Raw genomic sequence first — 19872 nt, forward strand, 5'->3', positions numbered from 1 at the left:
GGTCAGGAACATGTACAACACATGGCAGGGAAGCTGGGCAAGCAGTGAGTGCTGTACTAGCACGGCCAGAACAGTGCAAGAGCCGGCGCCAAACAGGCTGAGGCAGCCAGGCCAATCCCATCTTTCCAGGGCTCTGGTCTGAACACAGCTTCAATAACGTCAGGTGCACTCCCCACAGAGCCTTCTGCAGAGCTCTGGGTTACGACTGCCAGCTTTCCTCTTTATTTCATATCAGAAAGGGAAATTTTTCTCTTGTTTTGCCCATTTTACCTATGCAGATGTGATGGGAGGCCATCTCTCTGTTTGTGTAGGTGTTGAACCTGGGAAAGACAGTCTGTAGTGTCAGCTGGATACCTGAGGGCTGTCACATAACCAGTAAGTGGGGGCTGTCAATTTAAATCATTATAAGGGATGTAGTATGTTCCAATCCTTCTTAACATTAAAATTCAGTGCCACCTGTGGCTCCAGTGGGATGTGGATCAGGCATGTGTCTTTACCAAAAATGTAATGGTTATTATAATACTTTTCAATTGGGATTGGGCTCAAAAGCAGGAGGGTCTTGGTGTGAAATTAGTATCCAGCCTATTCATTACAACTAATTATGAATTTTATTGAATAAATGCACATGCACAAATGTGCCAGCAGCTAGTCTCTGTGATGAGTAGGTTTGAGGCATTTTTTCATTTAGTCTGTAGTGTGAACTTCAGTGCCTGCAGACTTACATATTAAATTTCTCTCTTGGTCACCACTTGATGATTATCGTCACTAGAATTAAATTCTTAGTGTAGTGAGAAGGTGGGAAATAGATAAGAAAGTCTGTTTGGTTAGCATGGGCAGGTTTTGGTAGGTGAAGTAATGGTTTCTGTAAGAAGCTGTTGGAAGCTCCCCCATGCCCACAGAGCAAATGCCAGCCGGCTCCAGGAGAGGCCCACTGGCCTGGGCCGGGCCCGTCAGGGATGGTGCTGATGCCTCTGTTATTGCTGTGAATATGTAAACTCACTGAAGAAGGGAAAAGCAATCGCAGCAAAGGAATTGTGTCCAGAAAGGAGCGAGGATGTGTGAGAGGAGCAGCCCTGCAGACAGCCAGGTCCGTGCAGGAGGGGCAGGAGGTGCTCCAGGCACGGGGATGCTGAGATTGTCCTGCAGCCCTGGGGCAGCCCTGGGGAGGCAGCTGAGCCCTGAGCACAGGGAGGGCACGGGGATGCTGAGATTGCCCTGCAGCCCTGCAGGAGCACATGCCCCAGCAGGAGGATGCCTGAGAGGAGGCTGTGAGCCCGTGGGAGGCCTGTGCTGGAACAGATTGCTGGCAGGGACCTGCAGACCTGTGGAGAGAGGAGCCCACCCCAGAGGAGGTTTCCTGGTCAGACGTGTGATCCTGGGGGGACCCGAGCTGGAGCAGGCTGTCCTTGAAGGACTGCGCTTGTGGAAGAGTGATCCCTGTTGGAACAGTTTGGGAAGAACTTGTCAGGAAAATTAATCCACAAACACCAGAGGTTTATGTCATAGCCACAAGCCCCCAGCTGGGTAAAAATTAGCACTGACCCCATGATTCACAGAAGGCTGATCAACCTCTTCATTATATTATATATCATTATTAAGAAACCCATTGCTTTTATATACAGTTATAATACACCTGGACCTAATTGGTCCACTAATCCAATCACCACCACCATTGGCTAATTAAAAAAACACCCTTTGGCAAACAAATCTCCATAACACATTCCACATGTTCACAACACCAGGTGCAGCAAGTGAAGATAAGAATTGTTTCTCATTCTTTTCTCTGATCTTCTCACAGCCTGCCCCCAGGACAATGCCTGGGAAAGTTGTTTCTCTCTGTGGCCATAGAGCTGCCTGCCACAGGTTTATGTCCTAAACAGAGACAGAGGAGTCCTTTTATTTTATTCAAATAAAGGGAGAGGCCATGGGGCATTCCCTTGAAGTCTTTCCAATTTTTGGAGGACACAGCCTCCTTTTTATCCTAATTTCCCTTCTGTCTTTCCACACTGGATGAGGTACTTAAGCGGTCCTGATATGCCTGATACCAAAGATTCCCCTCTAATGTACGTCACTCACTTTTAGATTTTAATTTTCATGGAATCTATGTTTTTTCCCCATTGTTTATTTCATCTTTCAATATCCAATTTCATTTATCAGCAATCCTACAGTTCGTTTGTTGTCTGAGATTGAGAGGCCAGATGTTTTCTATTGCCATCTGTGTAGCAGTTGCCTCTGGACTGTTTTCCTTATCTACTGTGAATGGGCCCATCAATGTCTCCCCACATGGCTCAGAGATAACTCCCTTCAGAGCCATTTCTGTTTAACAGGGGATCAAGTATTGCAGCATTTCTGAGAGACAGAGGTCATGATTTATGTTTGGAATGAGATTTGAGCTACTCCAGTCTGGGCCTCAGATTTGGGCCTTGTGAGGCCTTCCAGCCTCTGATGCAGTTAGAAATTAAGAGTTTGTGGCAGTTAGAAATTGTATTAAGGTGTGATGGGGAGCACTGGGCTGTCTGGGTGTGAAGTAGTATAGGTTTATAGTGTAAGGTTTCAGCCACCCTAAGACAAAGAAAAAATGTTAGCTTGCCAATCAGAGTGCCTTTGTAAATTGTAAACTATGTAGATGTGTATAAAAACTGCCATCTTCTCTCAAATAAGTGGAGAACGTTGCATTAATAATATTGGTTGGATGTGCATTCTGTCCGGCCAGCTTTCCCATTTTATGACATTCCTGGCTTTTATCAAGGACCCACCGTGTTACTCAGAATGACATCAGCCCATGGGTGAGATGCTCCACCCAGGGGGAAGAGCTAAACATTCCAACCTAGATATATCCTGGGATTTCTAGACAGAGAGGCAGCCTTCCCACAGGTTTCCAAGAGGACACAGCTGGGGTTTTCCACTGGACCGACTACACCTTTTCTACAGGACCACTGCTCTCACAGAAACCAGCTTTGGCTGCCCTCTGGCAGAGAAGCCCTTTTGGGGCACAGGTTTCTGGGCAGGAGACGGGCACCGGTGCTGCCAGGGCTCGGGGGAACTCTGCTTGGGCAGGGACTGTGCCTCACCTGCTGCTGTCAGCGCTGCCCAGGCCCCAGGGCTCAGAGCAGCATTCCTGCCCTGGCCCACACGTTCCTGGTCTGTGTCCCACGGCCGTGCTCAGGATGGCCACCATGTGGGACGTGTCCCGAGGAGGCCGTGCCAGCTTCTGTGGAGGCCCTGTGCCCTTCCCACCGCGGCTGCGTCAGCAGCTCCGGGGGCTCCTGCTGCTCTGAGCCCGCAGAGCAGGGCAGCGTTTGCTGATGGGCTGAGCCCTTCCTAAAGATCCTGTTGGGCTGTCTGACACACCTGGGGCAAGGCATTCCTTCCACCCTGGGCCACTCTGGGGGGCTGGGGGTGGCCCCAGGGCAGGTGGCAGTGCGTGCAAGGGCCCTTGGTGACACGGTGCAGCATGGTCACCGTGGAATGGAACGGGACAGGGGATCCAAGGGCCCTTGGTGACACGGTGCAGCATGGTCACCATGGAATGGAACGGGACAGGGATTCCAAGGGCCCTTGGTGACACGGTGCAGCATGGTCACCGTGGAATGGAACGGGACAGGGGATCCAAGGGCCCTTGGTGACACGGTGCAGCATGGTCACCATGGAATGGAATGGGACAGGGTATCCAAGGACCCTTTGTGACACGCTGTGGCAGAGGTGTTGGCAGTGACAAGGCCACGCCACAGTGCTCGGTGCACGCGACGGGACAGGACAGGGCAGAGCAGTGCTGTGAGGAGCCCTCGCACAGCCGCTCGTTCCTTGCTGACCCAGAGCTTTCCCGAGGCGTTACTCCTGCAGGTGACCTTGTGGGCAGACCAGAGCACTTGGTGAGCCCTGGACTTCCTGAGGCATCTCTTCTGCAGCTGTCTTCGAGGGCAGACTGTGGCATTTGCTTTGCACCATCCTTGACAGGAGTCTCCTGTCCTTGTGGCTGAAGCCCCCAGGACCAGAGTGCAGGACTTGCTGACTCGGACCTTTTCCGAGCCACCTTCTCCTACAAGTAGCCATGAATCCAGGTAGTGACACAGAGCACAGACCTGCGAGCGTGCCCAAGCTGGCCTGGGGCAAGGAGGAGAAAGAAGGCCCTGAAGCTGCCCCAGCACAGCAGCCTGAAGAGGTGGAGCAGTTCCAGCCACGGCAGAAGGGTGAGTGGCAGAGCTGGGCCACAGGGCTGGTTCCTGCAGCCAGCTTGGCCCCATCCCATCCCATCCCATCCCATCCCATCCCATCCCATCCCATCCCATCCCATCCCATCCCATCCCATCCCATCCCATCCCATCCCATCCCATCCCATCCCCTGGGGCCATGGCCATGGACTGGATGGAATAGGGGCCGGGCAGACACCCACAGCCGTGCTCCGTGCACTGGGCCGTCACGGGGCTGTCCCTGCCTGGGCAGTGCAGGGCTGGGCTGTGTTCTCCGGCCTCTCCCGCAGCCCCTCAGCTCGGGCTGCGCTCGCTCTTTGCCAGGTGCAGCCGTGCAGCGCACACGAGAGCAGGAACGCACCCGTGGCCGCTTCCGCAGAACAGCGCAGGTACCTGCAGCCATCCCCACCTGGGCTGGGCCTGCTGTCACTGCTCAGCCCAGCAGCACACCTGCAGCACTCCATGGCTTCTTGCCCTTCTCCTACAGCTTGTTTGCAAATTCATCAAGAGAATTTGGCAGGAAGAGACCGGCGCCATGGGTCCTGGGCTCAGAGCATACTCAGAGCTCCTCGGACATGAGACCAGTGCCGCCCTGCTGGATTTGCTTGTGCAGAGGGGTGTTTCCAGAGCAGAGCAAGTAGGCAGCTGTGGCCAGGCTTCAATTCCCCCATGAGTCACACGGCTTCCCAAGCCACAGTGCTGGCCCCTGTGAGCCTTTGAGGCCATCGCAGTGCAGTGGGAAGGGAAGCACTTCTCTGGGGACCCTGGGAACACTGCTCCCTCTGGCAGCTTCCCAAGTCTCCCTGTGCCTTCTCCAGGTGCCTGCCATGGTGAGATACATCCACCAGTGGCTCATGGCCAATGATTCTGATGGGCATAGGCTGGACAACGCCCTGCTGTATCTCACAGAATCGCAGCCAAATGACGCAGTAATGACACTCCTGCGTGTGGCCCCATCCTGTGACAGGTATGGGGCCCACCTGCCCAGAGGGCTCAGGGCTCACCCCAACCCATCGCCCTGCACAGCCTGTGCCAGGTGTCTGACCCACAGAGAGTCCCAGGGCCCTCTGGCTGCTCCCTCTGCCAGCCCTGGCACGTCAGCCCCCGAGCCTGCTGCCATTCTCCCTCGCTGCCCCACAGGGGCCTGTCCCCACAGGGCTGGGCTGCCTGGCTGCTGCTGGAGAGGGGCAGTGAGCAAAGGCAGAGCCGGCAGTCAACCCAGGCCCCTAGAGATGCCCAGGCCACGGTGCTGTGTCTGAGATCCCCTGAAACAGAGCTCTAACCCCACAGAGCTGCCATGGCCATGTGGAAGACCATCATGTGCACGCCCTGGACTGCAGAGCTGGCACAGCAGATACTCCTGGATGTGCTGGGGAGCTGGCCAGAGCACAGCACGTGCACCTCCGATGGGGACAAAACGGGTGTCTTTGTCCTGGCTGTGAGTTTCTGCCAGTGGCCTTTGCTGGCCCCAAGGCCACCTGTCCAGCAGCTCTCCATCCTCCTTCCCCCACTGCATCTCCCTGCCTCAGGGCCTGAAAGCTGGCCTAGGGACAGCTGCAGGGCCACCAGGCCCGCTGCTCCCCCTGTGTCTCTCTGGGCCTCTCCCTGCCACGCTCGGGCCCTGTCACACGAACACCTCGGCACTGAACGCTGCCTCGGGGGGCTTCGTCCTTTGCAGGCAACTGTGGTGATGTGGAAGATCCTCCAGGAGCCCTGTGTCCCAGATATAGTGATGGAGCATTTCCCGCAGTTATTTGTGCATCTGCTCTTCCAAGTGTTCTTCAGCACCAAAGAGATGCCAGAGGCGGTTGATTCCTACTGGAAGGGATGCCAGGAAGAACACGGCCTTGCCACCAGCCCCAGCAGGTGCTCTATCCCAGTCCTTCTGTCCCTGCCACACGGCCAGGGCAGGAGCCAGTGCTCCCAGTGTGACCTGGGCTTTGCTCTGCACTCAGGTTTGCAGTGAGGACCCTGAAGTCCCTGCTGTGCCAAATGGACTATGAGGATGTGGTGTTGTCAATGGAACGCAAGCGTGGCTGGGACACGCTGCTCTGTGCTGACACCCACCATTATGCCGTGGGTCTGCTGGCCAGGTGAGACCCCCTTCTCCCCATTGCTCCCGGCATTTGTGCTCTGTGTCTGGGGTATTCCACTCAGTCCCTGTGGCTGTGGGCCAGAGGCACGAGGGACGGCCAAGCAGACTGGGAAAGGCTGGGAGAGGAGGGTGCCCAGTAGCAGCCACATCTCAAAGGGCCCAAGTCCCCCTGCAGGGTGGGGGGTAAAGACAAGAACTGCATCAGTCTGTCCTGGGAGGGGCTTCCCCCCCAGCTCAGGGTCTTAGTGTCGTAGGAGCAGGCCCCCAGCTGGGTAATCATTATCACTGACTTCATGTGTTGCAGAAGTCTGATCAATAATAATCTTTATTAGGAAACCCATTGTTCTTATAGATAGTTATGATCTAGGTTGATTGAATTGGTTTTCTAGTCTAGACACGATTGCCATTAGTTAATTAAGAAAGCACCCTTTGGTAGACAAATCTCTGTAACATATTCCACACGTTCACAATACCAGGTGCAGCATGTTAATATAAGAATGTTTTTTCATTCTTTCCTCTGATTTTCTCAGACTTTCTCAGCCCAGAGAGCTGCTGCCACATCTTAGGGCCATTTTCTGCCTTCCAGAGGGATGTGCAATGAATCCACCCCCTTGTGCAAAAGCATCTCAGGCTGTCTCCTTGAGTTGCTCAGCAAAGAGATGCCATACTGGCACTTCCCTGCCCTGGCATTCCTTGTGGGGGTGAGTCTGAAGGCCGGCGCTGCCTCCCAGCTCTCTGCCCTCTCGTAGCCGCAGCTGCCTGGGACGGTGCCCACGCCCTGTGCTGCTGCCTGGTCCCCGCCCTGTGCGGTTCTGGGCTCCTGCCTGCCAGGTCCCCTGTCACTGCCCTGTGCCTTTCAGGTCCTGCATTGCCTGGACTTGAGCGCATGCAGTGACATCATCATGGATCTCTTGTCGACACACTTGCTGAGTGAGTGCACAGAGATGTGCCGCCAGGTTCTGAGGGCCCTCCTCTTGCTCAGGGATAATCCCTCGCTGGTAAGGAGGGGCAGCAGCTGAAGCCGTGCAGGCAGCGTGGGGCTGGGGAACGCAGTCGCTGGAACTTGGCTGGGCTTCAGGCACTGGGTCAGCTGCTCCCAGCTCTCCTGCCTCCCACTTCAGCTGCCCAAGTGCTGCGGGACAGGCCTTTGGCCTCTGGGCCCTGTGGCAGCAGGGTGGCCTTTCACACACTTTTGTTCCGCCAGGCCAAAAGAATGTGGAGCCTGACTGAGGTCTCGCAGTGCTCACTAAGGATCCTTGGATGGTGAGAAGGGGGCTGTAGTAGATAGGGACAGGCGAACGGAAGATTTCGGGATGTGACGGAAAGAAAGACCCCCATCCCCCTCTCACCCTGCAACATGTTATCCATTTACCCCAAAGAATGTAACCACACCTAACCCAGTAGTTTTCCACTCCTGACTAACCCTAGAGACCCTACCAACCCTTCCTGACGTAGCAGAGTCCCCCAAGACTATTTAAACCCATGAGATAAGATAATAAAGGCTTTCGACCGTCCACCACATTGGTGTCCAGCGCGTGTCGTTAGCCCGAGTGGCCCAGGGGAGACTGGGCTGCCGTGCTGTTCCTTGAAACCAGGTCGCCTTGCCTTCCCCTGAAGGCAACAGGGGCAGTGGCTGAAGCTGCGCTGGGCAAAGCAGCCCCTTGGGCTGGCAGGGCTTCAGGAGCTGAGGCAGCTGCTCCCAGCTCTCCTGCCTCACCTGCCCCAGTGCTTTGGGACAGGCCTTTGGCCTCTCTGTGATGTCACACGGACATCTCTGTGATGTCACACTGAAACTGTGAGGTCACATAGCTGTTTGTGATGTCACAGTGACAGCTATGTGATGTCACAAAGCCCTCTGTGATGTTCCACAAACATTTCTGTGATATAATACAACTTCCTGTGATGTCACACTGACATCTCTGTGATGTCACACAACTCTCTGTGATTTCACAGGGACATCTTTCTGATGTCACAATATCTCTTGTGATGTACACAGACAACTCTGTGACGCCACAAAGCTCTATGTGATGTCACATGGACATCGCTGTGCTCTCACACATCCTCCTCTGATGTCACAGAGACATTTTTGTGATGTCACACTGACATCTCTCTAATGTCAGACAGCTCTCTGTGATGTTACATGGACATCTCTGTGATGTCACACAACTCTCTTTGATGTCACACTGACATGTCTGTGACGTTACACAGCTCTCTGTGATGTCACACTGAGATCTCTGTGATGTCAAACAATCTCCTGTGAGGTCACACAATCATCTCTGTGATGTCACACAGCTTTTTGGGAGGTCACACAGACATCTCTCTGATGTCACACAACTCTCTTTGATGTCACACTGACATTTCTGTGACGTCACACAACTGTCTTTAATGTCACATAGCTCTCTGTGATGTCACACAGCTTTTTGTGATGTCACATGGACATCTCTGTGATGTCACACTCCTCTCTGTCATGTCACAAGGTCACCTTTGTGATGTCACACAACCTCCACTTTATGTCACAAAGACATCTGTGTGAGGTCACTCTGACATCTCTGTGATGTCACACAGCTCTCTGTGATGCCACACGGTCATCTAAGTGATGTCATACAACCTCCTATGATGTCACAATGACATCTCTATGGTTTCACACTGAAACCTTTGTGACGTGGCACAGCTCTCTGTGATGTCACACTAACCCTGTGATGTCACAAATCTCTCTGTGAGGTCACATTGACATCTCTGTGATGTCACACAACTTCCTGTGATGTCACAGAGACATATCTGTGAGGTCACACTGACATATCTGTGACGTCACATAGCTCTCTGTGACGTCACACTGACATCTCTCTGATGTCACACAGCTCTCTGTGACGTCACATGGACATCTCTGTGATGTCACACAACCTCCTGTGATGTCACACGGACATCTCTGTGATGTCACACTGACATCTCTGATTTCACACAGCTCTCTGTGATGTCACATTGACTTCCCTGTGATGTCACACCGTTCTCTGTGATGTCACATGGACACCTTTGTGATGTCACACAACCTCCTGTGATGTTACACGGTCATCTCTGTGATGTCACACAGTATTTTCTGATGTCACAGAGACATCTCTCTGATGTCACACAACTCTCTTTGATGTCACACTGACATTTCTGTGATGTCACACAACTCTCTTTAATGTCACACAGCTGTCTGTGGTGTCACACAACTTTTTTTGATGTCACACTGACATCTCTGTGATGTCACAATGACATGTCTGTGATGTCACACAGACTGTTAGAGGGAAATGCCGCGGGAGACAAGACTCATGATATCATGATCATCAAGTCTCAGTTTATTGTGACAGATTACACAGTTTATATATGTTCGTTAATTAGCTCATAAATATTGCAAAAGCCAAGCTCATGATTGGTTGCTATGTGACTTGTACTATTATCTTAAAAGTATCTTTATGATCGATACATGCCTGTCTAGCTGGCCTTGCAGTTAGAACAGCTTAGGACTCCTTTGTTCTTCTCTATCTACTTCTACATACCAAGCAGTTTCAATATCCTGCTTTCTGCACACCACCTACTCTTCAGGGTCATGCGAACTTTGCAGCAGTCACGTAGCCCTCCCTATTTGGATTAATTTTACAGTATCATGTCCCTTGTCGTTCAACCATTCCTCTGTCAGGCTCTCTTCATCTCCCCCGTTTTCCTTTTGTACAAGAAGGTGTGCATTCAGCATTTTCTGCAAAAGCTGCTGCATCAAGCCTTGCAAGCAAGTAAACACACAGGGCAAAACAAGCAAAAGTATCACAATTATGCTTAGAACTATTATGCCATATTTGATGATGTCCCTCAAACATGGTCCGATCCCCAATCCTTTTAGCTATCTTTTTAAACCTAATCTATCCTCTACCTTTAACTGTTGAGTTAGCTCAGTCAATTTTCGTATTTGCTTGTGGATAGATGTAGAGTGATCAGATAAGTTCATACAGCACATTCCTTCAAATTCTTCACAACTATGACCTTGGGCTAGAAGAAGTAAATTAGTGGCAGCTGCTCTGTTTTGCAGAACTGCATGACAGATACTACCTATATTTGTGGCAAGCTCACTCAACATTTTAGATGGAATATTAATTTATTTTTCTGTCCAGTAGGCTAGGATTTTCAATTGTGTGAGAGCTTGCACTGAAGTAACTCGTGGGGTGAAAAATGAGGTTATATTACAGAAGTGCACCCCACTTCATATTTCTCATGTTTTTGATTGTTCTGTTTAACATGAAAGGAACAAACTTAATTCTAAATACAAACTATATTTATGATAAACTTAATGTTATGCTTTTGATTATCTAATTGATTGTCCCTCTTTTTCTTTTGCCATTGAAAAACAATGGTAAAATGAACAGAAAAATCACAGGCATTACTAAAACTCATTAAAACTTAGTAAAAAAAGTCTATAACATAATTAAAAACACACTTATGAAAAAACTTAAAAGCCTACAATCTTCTGTGGGTGAAACACAAATCTTTGTACAATCCACTTTTGCTGTGCATCCTCTGATTTACTTGTGGAGAGATTAGTGTTCTCTTGAAATTGATAAGTTTAACATTCTTCAATGAAATCTATCCAGATTCTGCACCTGCTAAAACACAAAACAAACTCAACACTCCCCACAGGGACTGGAGGGTCCTCTCTCAATTCTGTTTCCTAAAATTTGCATGAAGAAATGGAAATATCAACATCTTTGTTATAAACATGAAAAAACATCAAGAACAAAACAATGCATACACAATTAATATTACATATAAAATCACAGTTACCAAGTGCTACACTATCAAATTGTCATCCCAGAGTCTGAAGCAGCTGATAAACCTTAAAACAACAGAGATTTGGATAAAACATGTCCGGATCATGTTTCTCCAAAACTCCTTTTGAGGCTCAGCTGCCCTACATGGTCAAATTGTCAAGCCAAAAGGACTTGAATACTTTTTGATGCAGAAAACACCTGGGTCAATCACACCATCCACGTAGAGCCAGACCTTGGCCAGAGCTCAAACTTTAATTGGAGGATATGTTTTAACACATTATAAAACAAAAGTCCTAGAAATAACAGTTATAAGTAAAAAACCTTATTATTAAAAATTTATCAAACTATTAAATAATTGAACCTGTTTAAAATCTCTTTCAAGACAAAAATTCTCTAAATACAACAAACCCTTTCTTCAGAAATCTGAAAACTTGAAGTCTGAAATCTTGAACTAAAATTTGGACAATGAATTTTTAAAGGAAGATGAATTGCAGCTGCATAAAAGATTGGATAAAGAAAACACATGAGTAGTTAAAAAATCAAAAACACAGGATCCTGAAAAAACATCTTGTAATCAATCACCTAAAGAGACAATAAAACATATGAAAACTGACTGTAAATACTATAACAACACCTTAATACCTTAATAATAATTCTTATCACAAAAATCATACAACTCACATTTTATGATTAACCTATTAACAAGAAATGTTTAAAATAGTTTAAGACAATCCTTTTAAAGCACTCATATAACATTAGTAACAATCACTACTTATCATTACTTACAAAAACTTAACAATCACTATTTATCGTATTATCTATAAAACTTAAAAATCACTATTACTTATATTATTATCTATAAAAACCCAAAGACAGAGATTACAAACTTAATACTAAAATTCCATCAGATGACATTTTCTTAACTCTTTGTTTTCAGAGACATTTTTGGTAATTAAATCATTACTAACATTTCTATCTTTATACAGTGATTTTTATCCATATCATATTTGAAATAACATTGATTCACATAATGTTCATCCTTCTTGGTATCTTGGAAAACACTCGGTACTGCTGTACTTTTTCATTACGTCTCTGACTCTTGTAAGAAATTGGGAAGATGCTGTTGAAATTTTTGCTGTAGTGTCGCGATCCCGCCACCGGTGGCGCTGCTGCTCTCGGCGTTGTCGCTGCCATGGCAACCAGGACTGTGCCGCCATCTCCGCCGCCATTGCTGGGCGCTGCGGGGAGATGAGGGGCGGCGCCGCCTCGCTCCCGTCCTTGTTGCGCCACCTTGTGGATGGGAGAAGAGACACCCCCGCCACGGCCGCGCCCTGCCTGCTCCGGCTCCAGCGCGGCTGAGCCCCAGGAACGCCCCTCTCCCCCCTTGCGCTGCTGCTCGGCAGCAAGGAGCCTTCCGTCTCTCGGCTGATGTCCGCTCCGCCCCGGGCTCGCCTCCGGCTTGGTGCTGGCCGGCCACGCTCTGTCTGGCCCCGCGCCCGCTCCGTTCTACCTGATTCCCGTTCACAAAAAGTGAATTTGGGATCCCAGTCCCGTTGCATAAAGCAATTTGGATCTCAATTTCCAGCACCTCAATGCTACTAGTGTCTATGGGAGGTACAGGCATTTCAGAAGCAGAGATGGGAATGGGAAAATTTGTGAGAACCGGAAGCTTTGGCTCACTGGAGAGAAGCGAGGGTTTACATTCCTTATTTTTCTCCAGAGCTGTCCATATCGCTTCCACTGCCCTCTTTTCTGCCTGACACATTAAGAATTCGTTATCAATCACTCTCCAAAGTTTACTCATTTTCTTGCCCGGTTTATCCTCATCTAACACTAATTCCCACAACTTATCCCTATATCTTCTCCATTCTGAAAGTTCATGAACACTATGGGGATTAACGAAAAAGCTGTAAGACTCAGCATGATGCAATAGCGAAGGGAGATCCTTATCTAAGTCAATCCCCCTAATCTGCCTTTTTCTAAGAGAAGCACTAAATAAATCATATGCTGCTTGCCTTTCCATGATTACGTCGGTACCGTTGCTGGCTCCTTCAGGCTTCGGCAGCACGTATCGGCTGAGCTCGCCACTGCGGTCACTCAGGGCGCGGAGCAGAGAGTATCGGCTCTTCTCTTTATTTTCGCCGTCCTTCCAGCCGCAGGACCCAAACTCCAACACAGCACCTCTCTCGCCTTAGGCTCGGATCAGGTCCCTGCTTTCGGGCGCCAGTTGTTAGAGGGATGCCGCGGGAGACAAGACTCATGATATCATGATCATCAAGTCTCAGTTTATTGTGACAGATTACACAGTTTATATATGTTCGTTAATTAGCTCATACATATTGCAAAAGCCAAGCTCATGATTGGTTGCTATGTGACTTGTACTATTATCTTAAAACTATCTTTGTGATCGATACATGCCTGTCCAGCTGGCCTTGCAGTTAGAACAGCTTAGTACCTCTTTGTTCTTCTCTATCTACTTCTACATACCAAGCAGTTTCAATATCCTGCTTTCTGCACACCATCTACTCTTCAGGGCCATGCGAACTTTGCAGCAGTCACGTAGCCCTCCCTACTTGGATTAATTTTACAGTATCATGTCCCTTGTCGTTCAACCATTCCTCTGTCGGGCTCTCTTCAGGAACATATTCTGGAGGATTTGTGGGTTCTTGGGGGATATCTGGTAGTATTCTCCATATCTTTGCACTCCAAAACCCAAAGTGGATTTGTCTGTCACCTCAAAGTGACTCAATCCTACCTCAAAATGGCTGGTTCTCACCTCAGTCCCATGCTAAAATTGCTCAATTCCTCAGCCTCCAGGATGAGATGGGGTTGGAAGGTGATCGGGAGAAGTGAGATCCAAATTTGAGGGTGTGGGGTAAGGATTGTGTGGGGCTGGGTGGGTGTAATTTATTTTGATAATAAGTAAAACTATCAGAATTATTGATTTCTGTCCCATTCAGTTTCTGTCAGTTCTGGTTTGCTTTTCAGAGTGCTGCCTTCTCAGCTGATTTTGTTTGTGTCCTCCTGTCCCAGACTGAAAAGCAAGATGTGTTCTTTTTGCCATCTGTATGGCAGTTGTCCTGTGTTAAGTGGACAGTTTTTACTTATCTCTTCCACAATCAATCCTCCCTCAGGACAGACATTTGCTGATAATGGGCTATTGAATGTCACAGCATGACTAATAAGAAATGTGGAGAGTTTTGTGGATGAATGGCTTCGTGAGAAAGGACATGACTACGTGCAGTTAGTGAAGCAGTAGCTGAAAATTGCATAGTGCAGCAATAGCAGATGTAGCAATAATATCTTATGTCCTTGGGTAAGCTGGTTCACAACAGTAGAATGGTCAGCAAAAAGATAAATGTAAGGGAAAACAAAGCAAGCTCAGAAAGCTCCAAAGGCGGGGTTGACCTGTTTTTAATACACCAATGATGAGCCTAATTTTTGCAATATGCATGAGCTTCATTATAATGGGTATAACTGTACATGTGTGCTTGGAATAAACTGAGACTTGTTGACATTATAGAATGGACTTGTCTCCCATCATTTTTCCACACCTTGGCACAGGAATCCAACAGGGAGGAAAATCCCCAGAGATCCCACAGGAGGAAGGGCTGCAAACCCAGCCCAGGGTGTTCTGAGGAGCAAAGACCCACCCTGGGCCAGGAAGGTGGGCAGAGCTTCAGCCAGAGCTCGGAGCTGGTGGTCCCTGAGAAGCTTCATGATGGGGAGAAGCCCTACAAGTGCTTGGAGTGTGGGAAGAGCTTCAGGCAGAGCAACAATCTGAAACGACACCTGATGATCCACACCGGGGAATGGCCCTACAAGTGTGGGGAGTGTGGGAAGGGATTCAGCTGCAGCTCTGCCCTTGTCACCCACCAACGCATCCACACTGGGGAGAGACCCTACGAGTGTCCCGAGTGTCAGAAGAGGTTTCACACCAGCTCCACTCTCCTCCTGCACCAGTGGATTCACACGGATGAGAGGCCCTTCCACTGCCCTCACTGTGGGAAGGGCTTCAAGCGCAACTCCACCCTCGTCACCCACCGGCACATCCACACTGGGGAGAGGCCCTACAAGTGTGAGGAATGTGGGAAGAGCTTCAGGATGGAATCCCACTTGATCTGCCACCAGATCACCCACACTGGGGAAAGGCCATACAAGTGTGAGCAATGTGGGAAGGGCTTCAGCCAGAGGTCCAACCTGAACATCCACCAGAGGATCCACACTGGGGAGAGGCCCTTTGAGTGTCCTGAGTGTCAGAAGAAGTTTAAGACCAGCTCAAATCTCCTCTGCCATCAGCGGATTCACACAGAGGAGAGGCCCTTCCGCTGCCCCGACTGTGGGAAGAGCTTCAAGTGCAACTCCACCCTTGTCAAGCACCGGCGCATCCACACCAGGGAGAGGCCCTACGAGTGTCCCCGGTGTGGGAAGAGCTTCACCCAGAGCTCTCACTTGACCAAACACCAATGGAGGCACTAGTAAAGGAAGTCCTGTGAGTCCCCCAACTGCATGAAGAGCTTTGTACACTGCTCCAGCCTTACCCCCATGGGAAGACCCATTCTGGGCACAGGCCTTGTGACCCACATTCCCTGTGATCCATCTTGGGAAGACATCTGACTGGTTATCTTTTTGGTTTGGCCCTAATGTTCTTCTGATTTTTCCTTATCAAATAAAAACACCTGAAATAGGACTGAAAAGAAAGTAATTATTCAGAGATTTCCAAAGTCCAACCCTTAAACAGGTATTTGAGAAGGAATTTATACTTTGGGCACATATTCTGGAGGATTTTTGGGTTCTTGGGGGATTTCAGGCAGTGTTGTCCATATCTTTGCACTCCTGAAGTCAAGATGGATTGATCTGTCACCTCAAAATGACTCCGTCTCACTGAAAAAACCAAATTTTACCACAAAAGGTTACAATCCCACCTCAAAATGGCTTGTTTCCACCTCAAAAAATTCTAACCCATGACAAAATATCCAATTCCACAGCCTCCAGGGTGAGATGGGGTAGGAGGGAAATTAGGAAAAGTGGGATCCAAATTTAAATGGTGTGGGATCATGATTGTGTGCAGCTGGGTGTATGGGATATATTTTGATAGTAAATAAAACTTTCAGAATTATTGATTTCTGTCCCATTAATTTTCAGTCAGTTTTGTTTGGCTTTTCAGAGTGCCACCTTCTCAGTTGATTGTGTTTGTGTCCTCCTTTCCCTCCCACCTCTCTTTGCATATTCAGTTTCTCTCTCAGGGCCTCCCTTGACCCAGGGCAGGTCCCACCAAAGACCCTGCCCTGATTTCATTCCCAATCCATGAGCTACAACAACCATGGGTGAAGTTAGGAAGGCTGGCAGTGAAATGTCACTCTAAGATCTTGCTCCACTCAGCTTCTGGCTCTTCCATAAGAGCTTTGCCTTCAAGGGCAGGAACATCTTTTCCTGGCTGGGAACTGGAATTCCAGCCCCTGGGAAAGTGTGCCATGGATCCCAGAGGGGCATTCCCGAGGCTCCCAGGGTGCTGCTCCTGCCGTGCCTCCCAAGGAGCTGTGCAGGGCAGGGGACAAGGTGCAGCAGCTGTGTTGGTTCTGCAGTGCCACAACAGCCCCTGTTTCCAGGAGTTTCCACACTGCCAAAAGCGATTCCTGGGTTCCCATGATGCCCTGCTGTGTCCCCATGGATATTTGGTGCCATGAAGTTCTTCAGTGTCACAATGGCCACCTCGCTCCATGAGCTTCCACAATGTCCAAATGGCCTCCTTGGATGGGCAGTGTCACCATGGACCATTGGCTCCATGCTGCCCTGCTGTGTCACCATGGACTCCTTGGTTCCATGGGACCCCAGGGTCACAATTGACTCCTTGCTTCCACATCACCCCTTAAGTGCCAAAATGGCCCCTTCGTTCCATGTGGAACACAAAAGATTTATAGAAACATTGAGGAAATCCTGCTCAACACAGCTGGGAATATCTGCCTGCATTCTAAAAAGAGGTTAAAAGTGAGGATGGCACCAGCAGCTTCCATCTGCAACAGAGATCCAGGAAAAGGACAGGGACAGAGAATTCAGCTGGGAGACTCAGAGAATTCTGCTTCCAGAGATCATTTCTGGTCACACTGTCCCTTGTAGAAAGGTGACACCAATCCAGGCAGCCTGTACTGAGCAGGTGGTTCCTGAGTGGGGTTTGTTGTTTAGGAAACCTGCTCAGGCTTTTCCATTCTTTCCTTCCCAACAGGAAAACTTCTCCTGGCCCTGTGTGCAGGCAGAGCCCTGAGGAGAGCAGGTGGGACACGGTGCAATGGGCTGGGACATGGAGCTGCAGAGCTCAGGGACAAGGTTCTGCTGCAGGGCACAGGGATGTCAGTGCCAGGTGGGCAATGTCAGACATGGTGAGGCTGGGGGTGAGGAGCAGCTTGTCCAAACAGGGTCAGCCCTCACGGGGCTCATTCTTCTACATGCCCAGACCTCCTAAGAGGAACTTTAGCGTCAAGATCACCTGGGGAATACTTCTAACAGCTCTTCTCTGAATTGGGAAATAAAAAAATATTACATTGATAAAAGAAAAGAAGTCATGAGGTGAACTTGGAAATCTTCCTCCTTAACAGAACTCCAAACTGGCTTCAATCAGCCGCACAAGCCCTGGAGACCTGAAGACGATTGAAAGAAGACAAAGCGTCCCTGAGGGTTTTCTTTGTTTTGATGATCCCCACGGTGGATTCGAGCCCCTGTCCAGGATCATGAGGCACTGAGAGAAGGCTGAAGAAGCTGCTCAAGGAGTCAGAAGCAAAACTCCAAGTCCCTTGGAGCATCACTGGGTCCCACTGAGGACAGGGTCTGCCAAAGGCTACCAGGGACTGGTGAGACCAGATCCTTGAGACCAGGATTGCAGGGAGCCCAAGGCTCAGAGCAGGGAACTGCAATGTTGAGCAAGGCATGGGCTGGCTGGGGGAAGCAGAAAGGCCAAGCCCTGAGCCCAGCCTGGCACAGCAGGGCCTGTCCCTCACGGGTGGCTCGGGGATGTTTGTGGGGCAGGGGATGTGAGGGGCAGCAAGGACAAATGTCACAAACCTGTGTGACCCTGCAGATCCTCATGGAACCAAGGGGCCATTGTGACACTGTGGGAAGTTTTGGAACCAAGGGGATCATTGTGGCACTGTGGGGACTCATGGAATCAAGGAAACCACCGTGGAATTCAGTGATCACAAGGAACCAAGGGTCCATGGTGACCTTGTGCAGCTGCAGTGTCACAGAGGAGCCATTGTGACACAGCGAGGGCACACAGAGCTGAGGGGCCATTGTGACACATCAGGGCTTTGTGGAACCACAAAGCCATTGTGACACTGCAAGGCCTCATGGAAGCACAGAGCCATTGTGACACTGCAGAAGCAAGGAGAACATTGTGACACTCCAGGGCCTGATGGAGCCAAGGAGACCATTGTGACACTGTGTGGTCCCACAGAACCACGGGAACATGGAACAGGTCTGGCTGGCTGGGCCTCCTGGGGTCCACCTGAACACCTTGGTATGATTAGAGCTGCTTCTCATCTCCTCTGAAGCACTGGGTCTCTGGGCTTCACTTCCTATGAGAGAGAACTGTCCTTCTCCTCCAGGGATCCAGGGCCAAAATTGGGATTCCTTCTGCAAATTTGCTTATATTGCAAAGATTGTTCCCAGATTAAATCTGCCAGGAGAAACAAGTCTGGCTGCCTTGGCCACCCGGGGGCCACCTCTCATCTGCCTTTCAAACACTGGGACCATGTGCTTTTCTTTATTATGGGAAGAAAACATCCATTTCAACCAGGTACCCATGGCCAAAATTGGGCATCTGCCTACAGAATTCCCTATATCCAATGATCGCTCCCAGAAAAATGAAGCCAGGAATCACAAATCTGGCTGGCCTTGGCTTCCTGAGGGCTCGCACTCATGTGCCTCTGAAACACTGGGACTCTGTGCTTTCATTCCTAATGAAAAGAACTCTTCTTCCTGTCTAGGTGTCCACGGCCAAAACTGAGATTCCACCTCCAAAATGCCCTATGTCCAAGGATAGCCCCTAGATGAAAGTTGTCAGGAGAGAGAGGTCTGGCTGGTTTGGCCTAAGGCTGGCCACATCTCATCTTCTTCTAGAACACCTGGATTTTGTGCTTTTTTTTTCCTATAGGAAAAAAACATCCATCCTGAGCAGGCGTCCATGGCCAGAACTGTGATTCCACCTCCAAAACTCTGTACATCCAATGATTGCTCCCAGTGAAATCTGCCAGGACAGACAGATCTGGCTGCCCTTGGCCTCTTGGCGATGCCTCTCACCTGCTTTCAAAACACTGGGGTCAGTGCTTTCCTTCCAATGAAAAAGACCTGTCCTTCTTCTCAAGGTGTTCATGGTCAAAATTGAGATACCTTCTCCCAAATTCCATATATCCAAGGATCTCTCCATGACAAAAGCTGCCAGAACAAACAGGTCTGGCTGGCTTGGCCTCTCAAGAGCCACCTCTCTTCATTTCTGCCTTTGAAACAGTGGGGCTCTGTGCTTTCCTTCCTATGGAAAAGAACCATCCTTATTATCTATGCAGAAATGGCTGAAATTGGGGTTCCACTTCCCAAATTCCCTATATCCAAGGGTTGCTTTCAGACAAAAGCTACCAGGACAGAGAGGTCTTGCTGCCTTAGGCCTCTGATGGAAGCCTTTCATCTGTCCCTGAAACACGGGTGTTCCGTGCTTTTCTTCCTGTGGAAAAGAACCATCCTTCTACTTTGGGTGTCCATGTCTGAAATTGGGATTTCACCTCTAAAATTCCCTACATCC

The 19872-nt window shown here is 49.4% G+C and overlaps 1 protein-coding gene across 1 annotated transcript in view; it reads left to right on the forward strand.

The window, feature by feature from the left end:
• LOC144246548 (uncharacterized) overlaps positions 1-15563 on the forward strand; it is a 319583-nt gene extending 304020 nt beyond the window's left edge. Inside the window, 1 exon segment of the mRNA XM_077784459.1 lies at positions 14846-15563. Within this exon segment, the coding sequence (XP_077640585.1) occupies positions 14846-15563 (718 nt within the window).
• The last annotated feature ends 4309 nt before the right edge of the window (positions 15564-19872 follow it).

The sequence above is a fragment of the Lonchura striata genome, chromosome 6 (genome assembly GCF_046129695.1).
Source record: "Lonchura striata isolate bLonStr1 chromosome 6, bLonStr1.mat, whole genome shotgun sequence".
Lineage (NCBI taxonomy): Eukaryota > Metazoa > Chordata > Aves > Passeriformes > Estrildidae > Lonchura > Lonchura striata.